Source organism: Cydia fagiglandana, chromosome 12 (assembly GCF_963556715.1).
Source record: "Cydia fagiglandana chromosome 12, ilCydFagi1.1, whole genome shotgun sequence".
NCBI classification, from domain to species: domain Eukaryota; kingdom Metazoa; phylum Arthropoda; class Insecta; order Lepidoptera; family Tortricidae; genus Cydia; species Cydia fagiglandana.
Window position 1 is genome coordinate 10,373,034 of NC_085943.1, and position 14,777 is coordinate 10,387,810.

Consider the following 14,777-nt stretch of genomic DNA (forward strand, 5'->3'; position numbering starts at 1 on the left):
TTCCATCATTCTAACCAATTCACTGTCAGTATAATGTCATTTCTAGTATCATTACTTTGACATAACTCCAATACTGACGGAAATTATTAAAATAAACTTCATTACTTGCCGTCATTCCTTCATGACACTCCCTACACTATCACTAAAAACGTCATTCCGTCAAAGTAATGTCAGTATCCATGATAGTGTCGGGGCCGTATATGACACCCCGAACTTATAACGTAGTATTTCGTTACCTTTGTTGTAATACCCTATTTACTTATTTATTTTTTACTTATTTGTTTATGCGTGGGTAGGCCCCCCACAAGGTGGACTGACGACCTGGTAAAGGTCACGGGAGTCCGCTGGGTGCGGGTGGCGCAAGATCGGTCATTGTGGCACTCTTTGGGGGAGGCCTATGTCCAGCAGTAGACGTCCTCTGGCTGATATGATAATGATGATGATATTACTAAAAGTATTGGTAGGTACCATGCCCGCAGCGTCCAACAGCCCGTAGCCGAACGAGTGAGACACGTTTCTACCAACGCCGTTGACTCGCCACTCGCCGCCGGCGCTCAGACGCTCTGGCCGCGCCGTCCGGACCACTGGGGGAAAATATTAATATGTATAAAAACAAGCTCACATAAATATAACTATAGTAGTGTACCCTATGATGGGCGTGGAACCAGTAATGGGACAAAAAACCACAAATCCTGTAAAATAAGCGTCTAAAAGTAGTTTATAAACACTGCCTGTATATTATCATAAATAAGAGTCCTAGAGCTGTTTCAGTTTGAATTTTTATTAAATTTGGTTGTTTTTTAAGAAATTGGCGTCAACCCAAAAGTTGTCGTGTCACTGAAAAAAAATACCACTACGAATTCTTAACAACTTCTCTAAGAGAGATGAGTTAATTTATTAAATTTTAACTAATTAATACTTGATGAAAACTAGAATGTGTTTTGTTAATTGCATTTACCATGAGATAAGGTATACAACATACTATGTTGTGACTCCACAGATGTAAAAAAATAGTGGTATTTGGCCCAATCCCATTATAGGAGCTGTAAAACTGCATACCTCCTATAATGGGCAATTTACATAATGATGCTTGCCATGCCATCATTTCATGTTTAAACAATACAGAAGTAAAATGTAGTTACGAAATATGTCAACCAGGAGGTATGCACGGACTTCGGATAAATTAATATCGTTTTTTAGTGTGGGTCAAATCTTGGTAGCCGAGTTTGAGCCACTTTCCCGTTTTCCGATTGAGTTGAAATTTTGTATTCGTAATTAAATATGCAAATCGGATGATAATGCAATATTATGATAACATGGACCAGATCTGATGACCTATTTCAATATTTTATACTGATAGAGCAGTGTCCATTACTGGGGGGCCCATTACTGGAGCTTTGGTGTCCATGACTGGAGAAAAATAGCATAGTTTTAATTTGTTAAGTATGTGGAAACTCATTGCAGTATCTTTGATACAACACGCCTGAAACATGAAAGACGGGTAGGACTTTCATCTTTCAATACGCTAAGCGGTAGACCATTCACATGTATTAGGGAAATATCACAAATACTCCAAATTCCCTCTTAAATGTCCCATGACTGGTGCTGTTACTATATAAGATTTCAAAATGTTTACACCACTGCCTAGAAAAGAATATAATTATGTCTATGTCTCAATCCCTACGTTTGAATTTCTAAAACAATGTTTTAAACCACACCCAAAATTCAATCAACATAAAATCATTTGCACCTACGCCTGAATGTAATAGCAAATAACATTTCATTTTCACTAGGCTTTAAATAATTACTTTTACATAGAAGTTTGTACTAACAAAAGTTTGTACTAATATTAATGCAAAATCAATATTGTTATATATAGTTTGTACTAACAAAAGTTTGTAGTAAGATTAATGCAAAATCAATATTTATAATAATGGCAAATAGTCTAGACGGCCTGGCAAATAAACAAACCGAATGAACCGAATAACCTTCAAATTCTACTTCAAATAGATATCCTACAATTTACATGAAAATAGCTAGCATATAGCATAAATTGAGTGTCTGAAGTGTAGTCAAACGACTACCATAGATATGTATGAAATCATTTATTTATAGAATACATACCGGGTGTGGCCTGTAACACGAGCAAATAATTAAAACATAGATTGTACTCCTCAAACGATGACACTTTTGTTCAACAACTTTTAAAAATTATGAAGTATTTAGACTTCCTATTTTTCATACAAAATAAATATTATCTTCAATGGACGATATCGCCACGCCATATCATTGCGTTTGACGTTCCTTGTCACGCCTTAAACGTGACAAAATTCGCAATACATTGCGTCTTAGAATAAACTTTAAAGTGTATTAACAATCAAACCACAAGTTATTTTTAAAAATAGCTGAACAAATGTTGGTCAGTATGAGGAATACAGCCTACAGTTTAATTCTTTGCTCATATTACAGGCCACACCCGGTATAAATTACTGACATTAGACTCATTACTCTCATTAGTTTTTATACTGTGGTCCAACCGAGCGCGCTAACTTGGTCCACAGAGTGCCGTAATTCTAATTTTTCGGGTAATTATCGTCCATTTTTATTTTTAGATATTTTCTACTCCCTCGGCGTTACAAAATACACATGAAATATTCTGCTGCAATTTTAATGAGTTTCGGCAGAATTCTCTCAGGTAATATTTTTTACATTCTACATATACTAGTATAAAAAAATGATATCTTTTAACTAAATTGTATTGTTGTAAGAATACCTAACAATCCTAACATGTCAGACCATCAGTTTCAGCAACTTTAGCTTTAACTTTTGATATACCTACGTATATCAAATAGAAGTTTAGGAAAAATGTAGTTAGGTTTTTTTTTAATACTACTTCGGTGGCAAACAAGCAGCTTGGTATGTTGAATTTCGTAAACAATTATTTGTTACTTTTAATAAAACACTTACATACGCGCTTGGACAGCCGAGCTTTCAGCGCCATATGTTATACATATCAAGAAGTAACGGGCAGATATTCCGGAAAAGATAACTCTGCCAATATATTTCTGTACTTTTATTATTGCTCTAGCCCTTATCTACTTACTTCTAAGGACCACTTGCACCATCCCAAGAACCCGGGGTTAACCGGGTAAACCTGGAGTTACCATGGTTACCAGTACAATTTGACACTGGGTTAACGATTTAAGCGGTTTACCCCGGGTTAGGGGGATGGTGCAAGTGGCGCTTAGTCTCGACCTTAAATATAATTTTAATTGATTAAATGTAGTATCAACCAATATTTTTTAAGTTTGCGCGTGGCCCTGAAGCATCAGATTTCATGGCAGCCTGAATTGGAAAATGAGGTCAGACTGTACAAGCGTACGATTTATCGTAAGTAAGGAACCTAATATCTACGTCATTAGAAACGTCTCAATTTCGGCAGCTAATCGCTTTTTGCGGTAGCAGCTACGTCGAACTTCGAATCCTGTGTTGCTACATTTCGTCTGAATAAGCTTTATAGTTGTTAGCAGAACGTTATTAAACTAGGTTGTTTAGGTAACCTTAGAACTTCTTGCAGTTATTAGGAGTTGACAGGTGCGGCAGTATAGTTAATACTGTTAGAGTTCGTTTATGTACTTTACGTTAGTATTTCTTCACTTTTTAAGACGAGGTAGTTTAATGATATTGATGATAATAACAAAATAATGACTCAATCAACATACCTATATCAAAGCGTGAACTATCAAGATGCTGCAAATCTTTGAAATGAAGTGACGGCACAAAAAATAATTCAACTTTTAATTTTTTTCAACTCTCAAAACATTTTAAGCAGGGTTTGAGTTTGAGTATTCATTCTTTCAGTACCGTCATATTTTACAAGTTAACTAACTAGGTAAATAAATTAAAAAACTTATAGGCTAAACTAATACCGTGCACGTAAAAGACTTCTCGACTAAATAGGGCCCAGTTTTTCCTCCTTATTCTTGCGATTTTCTAAACTTAGTAAACGTACGGCGAAAGTTGCTGAAAGGTGTGCAAAGTAACTTTATTTTCCTCTATATCAGCGGCCATGTAAATCTTGAACTAGTGCAGTTTATGATTTTCTTGGAAAATTAATAATTCACTTGCACCGTCTTTCGTTACACGCTACTTGAGATAGCTGAAGCTAGACGTACTTTGTAGAAGGTTTACTTTGTAAGGTTTACGTGTAAACACGATCCCAGATTACACGTTGTACGTAATTTGACGTTGTGTAAAATAAATAATGAATTAGTTCCCTAGGGCCACTTGCACCATTGACTAACTCGGAGCAGCCCGGAGTTAACTGGGTTAAACTAAGTTACCATGGTTACCAATACAATTTGACACTGGGTTAACGGTTTAACCGCTTAACCCCGGGTTAGTTGGATAGTGCAAGTGGCCCTTATGAGTTAAGATTGCAGTGTTTTATTAAATGCTGAAACTCGGTAATGAAATATTATCTACGACTTTAAAGGTAACTTATAATTTTAGTTAAGCCACCGGACCTTTAGGTACAGGTTTGGCGAGAGTGATAAATGCAACACCATTTGTAAATACATAACACAACACTAGAGGACACAAATTAAATTTATTTCAATGAATATTTTCCGAACTTATGTACGGAATATCATTTGACATTTACCACTAGCTTTTCGGTGAAGAAAAACATCGTGAGGAAACCTGCATACATCTGCGAAGAAATTCAAAAGGTCGTGTATGTGAAGTCTCCAATCCTCATTGGGCTAGCGTGGGGACTATAACCCAAACCCTCTCGCGCATGTGAGGAGGCCTGTGCCCAGCAGTGGGACGTATACATATCTATTGAGCCCTCTTGTTCTGAGTTAGAGTATGTTTCAAAGCTCAGTGTGCCGCTTGGCAGAGGCCTCCTCTAGCTCTTTCCATTGGGGTCTGTCGTGGGCCACTCTTCTCCAGTTCGGGCCCGCTGTGAGTTTGAGTTCATCCTCCCGTTTTGTTCTTACTCCATTTTACCTGCCAGTCTCTCAACATGTGGCCAGTCGATGGACTAAAACAGACTACACTAAAATAGACCAGCAGAAGATATGTCTTCTGCTGGGCCCTATTTCACCAACGTGACAAATGTCGCATTTGTCGACATCACTGTTACTGACGTCACAGGCCTCCATAGGCTACGGTAACCACTTACCATCAGACGGGCGGTGTGGTTGTTTGCCACCAACATGTTAATTAAAAAAAAAGCTCCACTATATCACCAGTAAATAAGTACTTCCCAACAAACAATTAAGCGACACTTAGCACTTATTTTATCACCTAAAGACATAGAACGGCTGTAGAATAGCTACATATTCTAAGCTTACAGGCTCTGGTGACATCCAGGTCTTTAAGAGGTCCATGTATAGCTTTAAGATCCACAGTAGCCGTTTTGGCCGCTATAATGCATCTTAAGCCGCTATTGTTATAGCTCAAAGTGAATTCTACCACCTTAACATCTATATGAGTAATAAGCAGCTGCAATTTTCACTTAAGGTTCTAAACAGGCGATAAAAAGTCTTTTATAACTCCGTGTATCATAATCGCTACTTAACTCTCTTGTATCACTTACAGTCGAAAAGAGAAGTTATGAGTCACCATTATCGATCATGTAGTCGTAGACGAGCGTTATTCAATACCTTAGTACATCTTATACTGTTATTAGAGTATTACTTAGAACCTAAGCCTATAGCGCCATGTTAAGATGACCGATGAATCAATAAGCAAAACAAAAACTATTAATTAGAACGTAAATACTCCATAAAAATCGATACTTTTACTCAATATTGACCTAATGTTAGTATTGTTATATTTAAAACCGGACTTCACGTATATTGAGTAATTTTTCGAAAATTAAATACGGTGGACCACAAATAAAAAAATATTATATTCAGATAAATATGCAAAGGAACAGAGGCCCTTTAAAATTTTGTTACTAATACATATAGTTTTTGACAGTGTAATTAATTTCGCCATCATAAATCCGCAGATAACTCATGCATTCAGTGAACTAAAATAATTATTTGCTTTTAATTATCCGCCATTACATTTCACTTCAAGCTGTCATAGAGCAAGCTTACGAATAATAATACAAAATGGAAACATCTGCAACCAAAGCAGATAGGGCTAAGGAAAAAATGTGCAATTACCTTCTTGAGTGTTACAAATATTGACTTTAAATGCTAATATACCATCTAAAGCTGAAAGTATCATTTATATGGCCTTACACTACTACTCAAATAGTTAGTATTCGCTTATTTGGCACCCTTTTAAATCCTAAGTACTTAATCAACGCTATTACAACACTACTTTAGCGCTCTTCTACTACAACAGTTTGTAGTCACCTATATGCAACCCATCTAGCTCCTAAAGAATTAATTAACACTATTGTAGTTCCACTATACCGCTCTTATGTCTCTTTTTTTATCTGCTAACCCCACTGTAGCACTGTTATAAATCTTATGGTGATAAAATTTGTGCCCAATCCGGGGTTAAAACGGGGTTATAGCCGGCTATAACTCCTATTTTTAGAGGACTAACAACACCTAAAGAGTAAATAGGCGCTTATATAAATCTCTTCTAACCCTTAAATTTAGCGCCTAATGTTAGTTGGGTTATTTTGCGAAGCTAATGACAATTGTCACAAGAAATACGACAATTGTCACGAAATTCCGACACAGAACTCATTTGCTGTCAAGAATTACCGAAAGTTCTTTGAAATCTTGTGACAATTGTCATCATTATCATCATAAATATCACAAGAGAAATAGCTATTTTTAATAACACAATGATGGTGACAAACAGGAATACGGCCCGCTCGATGGTAAGCGATAACCATAGCCCATGGATGCCTGTGACGTCAGCAACAATGAGACTTGTCGAATTGTCGCACCTGTCACGTTTGGTGAAATAGGGGCCTGGTCTATTTTAGTGAGTATGTCGGTCACTTTTGTTTTTTGTCTCAGGTCTTCATTTTCTCATTTTGTCTAGTCTGTCTAGTACGGGATGTATATAGGTTGAATTATAATCCTGTTAATCTTACCGATATGCTGCATGTCCCTCCACGTCAGCTCGCGGTTGGCTTGAAGCGCAAGCGCGCAGATGCCGGCCGCAAGCGGCGCGGACGCAGACGTGCCCGTGTGGCCCGCGGTACATGAGTGGTGCAGGTCTGTTGTCACCACCTTTAGACAAAAATTACATTATTATACTTCTTTATTAATTTTTCATCTCAAGTTAGGCTGTTTATAATATGAATATAAAAACACAAAACAATAAAAATACATATAAACACATTATAAAAACCTAACCTAGGATGCCGCCAGCAGCGGGGCAGGGCCCCAGCTGCCGGTGGTCAGAGCCGCAGAGTGAGGAACCAATGTACTATACGCGCCGTATGTTATTATTATAGTATTTTACATGAGCTTCGGGTATGCTTTTGTGGCTCAGATGAATAACTCGCTTCAATCTCGCCTAAGAAGGTGCATTTTTGTTATTCTTATTATAAAACTGCAACTTAGTTTATTTTGAGCACTAAATACGTAGAGCAGAAAAACAAATTTTCTAACCAGCAACCAACGCATGAAACGTAAACTTCCCGAACAGTTGAGTTGAAAATCCCATTTCCAAGATATACTTAGGTTTAAACTCCTGTTATGGATTGACATGTTGAGTAGTCACTCGCTAGTCTTGCTACGGTTATGATCATTGCCTTATACGAAGGCAGAGGCTCCGATCAGAACTTCTGCTTCCGCCTACTAGTTAAAAAAAGGTAAGTAAGTATTTTGTCTTTCGTGCATCTCGATTCCCGTAGTTAAAAGGACTGGCAAGATCTCTATTAGGTTGGTTATGTCCGATTCACAATGACCGGACTCGGAGTCGAACCTGGAGACGACAACGACAGGACCAGACGATGGAGCCGCACGACGGACGGCAAACGACTACTAAGATAAGATAAGATTTATTATTCAAGTGGGCATATTACAATGCGCTCATGAACGTCAAATAAAGCTACACCGGCTCCAAACCTACACCTCTGCCTCGAGATTTAAAAGTGACATTTCTTCAACAAAAAGCGTCAGTTTTTACACTGACAGATCAGTACCATGTTGGAAACAGATCGAATAACTAAAATTCGAAGTGGCCTTTCAGCACCCAGGAACCCATCGGCGCCTCTAAGTGAATATACAGTGTGGAAAGATAAGTCGGGAGTGGTACTACCTTAAATCATTAAGCTAGGTCATTTTACTTAAAGGAGACCTTCCTTTATTTTTTAAATGAAACAAAACTGCATTGTAAGATTTTATAAAGATTTTTTTCTCGCCTCGCCCGGGAATCGACTTAAAAATCCAAAAAATAAACACTCACAATTTTAGTCGATACAGTTAATGTTAATGATAACATTTCGCCAAGAAACATTAGGTCTTACACTCGTCTGTCGTATAAATATCCATAAAATCTAATATTTAGTACTCCAGATTATTTTAGCCAAGCCTAATTGAAGAAATAAAGAAAAATGTTTAAATGCAGTTTTGTTTCTTTTAATAAATAAAGGAATGTCTCCTTTAAGTAAAATGAGCCAGCTTAAGGATTTAAGGTAGTTTCCCTCCAGGGCCCGACTTATCTTTCCACACTGTATATATACATATATAATATATATTTAGTAGTAAAAGTAATATACTACTGTTTCGGTCGAGTCGGCCAGCCCGCTCTCTGAGCAATTGGAACGAAACCTGTATCTTTTGTGCGGGCAGCGCTCCACTGATTGCATCCCCCGGCCGTTTGTTACAGACGGACTAACAGAAAAAAACTGCACGTATACGGCTATCCGGTATTCGAGGTGCACGTGCACTAAAACTGCAATGAGAGTTTTCGGCTTTTAGGTGCGCCTAGAGGATTAAGAAAAAAAACGTGTAATATGGCTCAAATCAAGTCAAGGACACTATATCTCGATGGAATTAATGTCATGGTTATTTCACTAACTCTAATCACCGTTCTCTTTAATTGCGTCCCATAAATCCACTGACACTAGGTCATATATCATATATACATACATAAGACCGCCTGTTGTTACCTCTACTGTCTTTGTTTATGTTATTGTCCATTTATTGTAAACTACGTGTATGTAAGGTGTGCAATAAAGAGTATTGTATTGTATTGTATTGTATATCCGGATATATGTAGTGTGACCGAAAAGTCTTCGTAGAACGCATCCGGGCCATATATTTCCCCAGCATTTGGTATTTCAATAAAATCCATACAACCTCATCACTCTACAGCAATTCATATAAGTCTAAGCGCAAAACCAATCCTACTGCCGATGCCGTATTCGAACTTCAAGATATTCACAAGAGACGACACGTGCTAGATCCGTTCTAGATACGTTATAGTTTAGATATCAACTAGTTCTCTTTTGCAGCGCAATTCGGGTAACCAATGTCACTTTTACGTTAGATACAGTAAGATATCTATTAGATGTGAATTGGATCTCTAAGTTATATCCTGTGGAAATCGTTCAAGAGTATCTCCAGAATCGCGCAATTGTCAAGTTTGACAGGTTAGATCTTAAACATATCGTTATCGTATTTTGGTGATGTCTAAAAGATATCTAATAGATGTTTATTTTAAAATCCGAATCGGGCCCCTAGACCTTTCTGATCCAAATGCACTCCTTCCATTCCTGCACTGATGTGTATAATTAATGGGTGTTAAACACTCTTGGTTCTGAATACAGCTCGGGTCATATTATAACGACACGAACTCAATTTCATTACCCCGCCCGTCCATTCATCAAGCAGATACATTTTTGTGTCGTGTTACTCTGAATTTCATTTATAAAGCAAGCTACTTTGTTCCGTTTGTTATCTTTGGCTACGATAGTTTTTATGCGGACGTTTTTGCTTTAATGGACGTTGTTTATTGAGCTGGTTGGAGTTATTTCCCTCGTTTTGTTTGCATTGAGCTCCTAGTTTAAACGATATTCGTAACGAAGTTGCAGTTTTAATCCCATTTAAGTAATTGAATTAGCTCTGTCAACAAAACTAGTCTTTAGGTGTCTGGATGTCTTTGTAGTTACTGCAAATATGTCGAGAACAATCTTTAAGAAAATTAGGAACTGAGTAGCAAGGGTTAATGCTACGATACTTAAGCAGATGATAATCAGATATATTTTAACGGTAGGTTACTTGAATATGCCTGCTTCGAAGTTACGAATGTTACGAAAATTCGAAGTTTCGAAGTTAAGAATAGAATAGAATAGAATTGATTTAGTCGTAAACACAAACAATCGGTACAATACATTATATACAAGAAAACACAAAATAAGATTAAAGTGCCACGAAATGGCCCCATCTCAGCATGTTGCTGGTGGCTTCCAGCGCTGATCTTCCGATGAGACCATCAAGTGAGAAGAATCACGGGAGGTAACATACAAGAAGAAAAAAAAAAGACATAGAAATAACATACAGTAAACAAATAGTTGAGCGCTGGTGGCCTAGCGGTAAGAGCGTGCGACTTGCAATCCGGAGGTCGCGGGTTCAAACCCCGGCTCGTACCAATGAGTTTTTCGGAACTTATGTACGAAATATCATTTGATATTTACTAGTCGCTTTTCGGTGAAGGAAAACATCGTGAGGAAACCTGCATACATCTGCGAAGAAATTCAAAGGTGTATGTGAAGTCCCCAATCCGCATTGGGCTAGCGTGGGGACTATAGCCCAAGTCCTCTCGCGCTCGAGAGGAGGCCTGTGCCCAGCAGTGGGACGTATAAAGGCTGAGATGATGATGATGAAACAAATAGTTAAATAAGAAAAAAGTTACACAGCAAGAAGTTACAACATAACGATCACATTGGTTGTGATTTGAGCGCTTGCTTTGCTTTAAAGGCGCTTGGGTTATATTTTCTATGCGCATTTGAGTAATAGGTAAGTTTTGTCAAAAATTTCATTTTCTCTATTGTAGCTCATTTGTTTAGAGCCGATCCGATAAATTCATGGGTAGAAAATAAAAAATCAAAAATATTATTTCTTTAATTAATTTTATACATACTTAGTTTAGTTGTAGTATTTTCGTTTCAGAATACGTCACCGTCGTAACGTAGCTTTAATTGAAACTCGCTAAATAAGGAAACGTAATTTACATTCGTCGGAATTTGTTAGGACTGACGTAAATACCATTTCAAATAGAACTTGCTCGAGAACTGGGTGAACAACGTGACTGATTTGTTAGTGGGTAAATAAATAGACATTAGGAAGGTACCTACCTATAGTTTATAATTAAGTAATTGACAACAAACTATAACTTCGAAACGTAAAGTCGGGGTCACAAATATCTTTACAAGCGAACGTTTCCAAAATAATTTATACGTCTCTAAGTCACTGACAATTATATTAATTGCGTCCCATAAATCCACTGACACTAGGTCATATATCATATATACATACATAAGACCGCCTGTTGTTACCTCTACTGTCTTTGTTTATGTTATTGTCCATTTATTGTAAACTACGTGTATGTAAGGTGTGCAATAAAGAGTATTGTATTGTATTGTATTGTATATCCGGATATATGTAGTGTGACCGAAAAGTCTTCGTAGAACGCATCCGGGCCATATATTTCCCCAGCATTTGGTATTTCAATAAAATCCATACAACCTCATCACTCTACAGCAATTCATATAAGTCTAAGCGCAAAACCAATCCTACTGCCGATGCCGTATTCGAACTTCAAGATATTCACAAGAGACGACACGTGCTAGATCCGTTCTAGATACGTTATAGTTTAGATATCAACTAGTTCTCTTTTGCAGCGCAATTCGGGTAACCAATGTCACTTTTACGTTAGATACAGTAAGATATCTATTAGATGTGAATTGGATCTCTAAGTTATATCCTGTGGAAATCGTTCAAGAGTATCTCCAGAATCGCGCAATTGTCAAGTTTGACAGGTTAGATCTTAAACATATCGTTATCGTATTTTGGTGATGTCTAAAAGATATCTAATAGATGTTTATTTTAAAATCCGAATCGGGCCCCTAGACCTTTCTGATCCAAATGCACTCCTTCCATTCCTGCACTGATGTGTATAATTAATGGGTGTTAAACACTCTTGGTTCTGAATACAGCTCGGGTCATATTATAACGACACGAACTCAATTTCATTACCCCGCCCGTCCATTCATCAAGCAGATACATTTTTGTGTCGTGTTACTCTGAATTTCATTTATAAAGCAAGCTACTTTGTTCCGTTTGTTATCTTTGGCTACGATAGTTTTTATGCGGACGTTTTTGCTTTAATGGACGTTGTTTATTGAGCTGGTTGGAGTTATTTCCCTCGTTTTGTTTGCATTGAGCTCCTAGTTTAAACGATATTCGTAACGAAGTTGCAGTTTTAATCCCATTTAAGTAATTGAATTAGCTCTGTCAACAAAACTAGTCTTTAGGTGTCTGGATGTCTTTGTAGTTACTGCAAATATGTCGAGAACAATCTTTAAGAAAATTAGGAACTGAGTAGCAAGGGTTAATGCTACGATACTTAAGCAGATGATAATCAAGACACTAAAAGTTTTAATATCTAGTTTAATAAAAAAATAGAATTTAAGTAGACAAAAAAAGAAAACAGAAAAAGAATTATGTATTTTGATACACAATATACAGAAATAAGAAAACTAAACTGACAAACGGATCTCAAAGCTAGAAGTAGGTAAATTCGAAGTATACTAATGTAGCGTTAAATGCAACTATGTTACACAATCAGACAACAGTTGAGCTGTTTTATTTAACTTCAAGAGAGGAAGCTGTGTGTCAGGACTTGTAGCTATCGCAGTTGAAGTAGAGGATGGGAAAACAAAGAGATATATTGATAATAGTCGAATCTTATTCACCTGTTTCTCGTTTAGCGCGCCACTGCTATACGTGGCAGCTAGCGTAGAGCTGCACATCTCAGAGTACCACGGCACTTCTCCTCGTTCTGTCGCAGAAGAGATGGAAAGAGTCCAAATGGAGTTGGTGTAGCCATCGCAGTTGCAGTTGTCGTGCTCGCGCCCGCCGTTACCGGAGGCCCACACGAAGATGGATCCTTTCCCGCTGCGACCCTGCGGAACATGATTGCTTTAGTATATAATGTCGAGTAAAAGAAATAACAAGATTAAATGCAAAAGACTTTTGCCTGACAAAGAAATAACAAGTTCAAAAAAAAGACTCAAGTCTCTGTTTACAGCTCAGAACTCTGTTGGATGGACTCTTTTAAATACCTCTTAGTAACTGAGAAAAGTCGAGATAAGTATTAGACACTGTAAATATAAAATGTACATTAGGGCTAATTGCTGAATTCTCCATTTCCTTTTATTGAGATGACAGTTACCTGCAATATGTTACTCTTTGAAGGCCACAAAAATTGTGACACGCCCTTATGGCTCTTCAAATAAATAAGATCGTATCAGATATTATTGAGGCCTTCGTTGTTTAACATATTATTGCAGGTGGCTGTATGGACCATTCGACATGAATAAACACATTAAGTTAATACAAATAAAATAATACATGATTCTCTGCAGTTTCAAGTTTAGTACCTACTTACTTGAAGGCTAAGGTGAAGACTAACCATAAAGCGGATTGAATTCTGGTTTAACACCGTCGTATATATAAAAAAAAAGGTTTTACCATTTTCCACGGAAACGTCCACAATTACACAGTGATGTTTAATTTGAGAATAAAAACGTGGCGACCTCATGCTTTGTAATCAAGCAGTGTCCCTACTAGCTGTTGGCTCAATCGATAGCAAGGCATGTAATTAACCTTTTAATAAAAAATCGATCAAACAAGTGACGGCGCCGAGAATAAAATAATTTAATTAACTATCACAGTAAGCGTACAGAGTACAGACTACAGAGGCATTTATTCTAATAAAATCGTTGCTCTTTTTACAATATGCACATAAACAAAATTGATAATATCTAAGTAATAAATATACCTAAGGGTTCGCTTCAGCAGCACAAAAAACAGATTATCAAGAAAAAAACACGAAGTATTACTGGTGCTAAACGAAAGAAAATATGCCTACGATAAACATTCCCGCGAGTTACGCTTACGCGACATTTTTCAAATTTACACAAATATAAAATTTATACGCATAATTTGGAGAGCGAGTTGCGACGCTTGCAAAACTTCGTACCCCGCAGCTATCAGACGTTAAGTAAAATTAAGTTTCCTTGCAATAAAGCTAGGCCTCGAGCCAGCGAAGATAATCAGGAAAAAGTACGGCGAGGAGAGAGTAAATGAGATTTCGGTGTAAACAAGGAACGAGACGCTTAAGAGTTGAAGAAGGAAACAAGATTAAGGGTGAACTCGGGTAGTTTATGATAAAAAAATATGCTAAGAGAAAGCCAGTTTAATACCAGAAAAGTAGTAGTAGTAGTACTCACTTTATTGCACACGGCACAGGTTTACATACTATTTACAGAAAATAGTCTCGTTTATAATTTTTATGTTAATTAATAGGTAAGCGACCAGACTACCACCTGACCAAACTGGTTGACCAGAGTTGATCATCATTAATTTTTTTCATTGTGACTGACATCTGTACTTGCAATTCATTAATAGGTAAGCAATTTATAAAACGGTACCTAAAGTAAAACACACTCTTTAAATCTTGCTAACTAAAGCTACAAAACAGCTACGCAGTTCATAAGACTGTGTTACTACACATTTTATTAGGTATATGAAGTTAGTAAAGCACACATACCTATAGGTATT

The 14,777-nt window shown here is 37.1% G+C and overlaps 1 protein-coding gene across 2 annotated transcripts in view; it reads right to left on the reverse strand.

Moving 5' to 3' along the window:
• Positions 1-14,777, reverse strand: part of LOC134669553 (furin-like protease 1) — a 352,565-nt gene that overhangs the window by 28,789 nt on the left and 308,999 nt on the right. For both annotated transcript variants that reach the window (XM_063527160.1, XM_063527159.1), the window contains exons 8-10: positions 12,908-13,117; positions 7,073-7,211; positions 469-584 (exon numbers count right to left, since the gene is read on the reverse strand). In XM_063527160.1, coding sequence (XP_063383230.1) covers positions 469-584; positions 7,073-7,211; positions 12,908-13,117 — 465 coding nt within the window. The remainder of the gene's footprint in view (positions 1-468; positions 585-7,072; positions 7,212-12,907; positions 13,118-14,777) is intronic.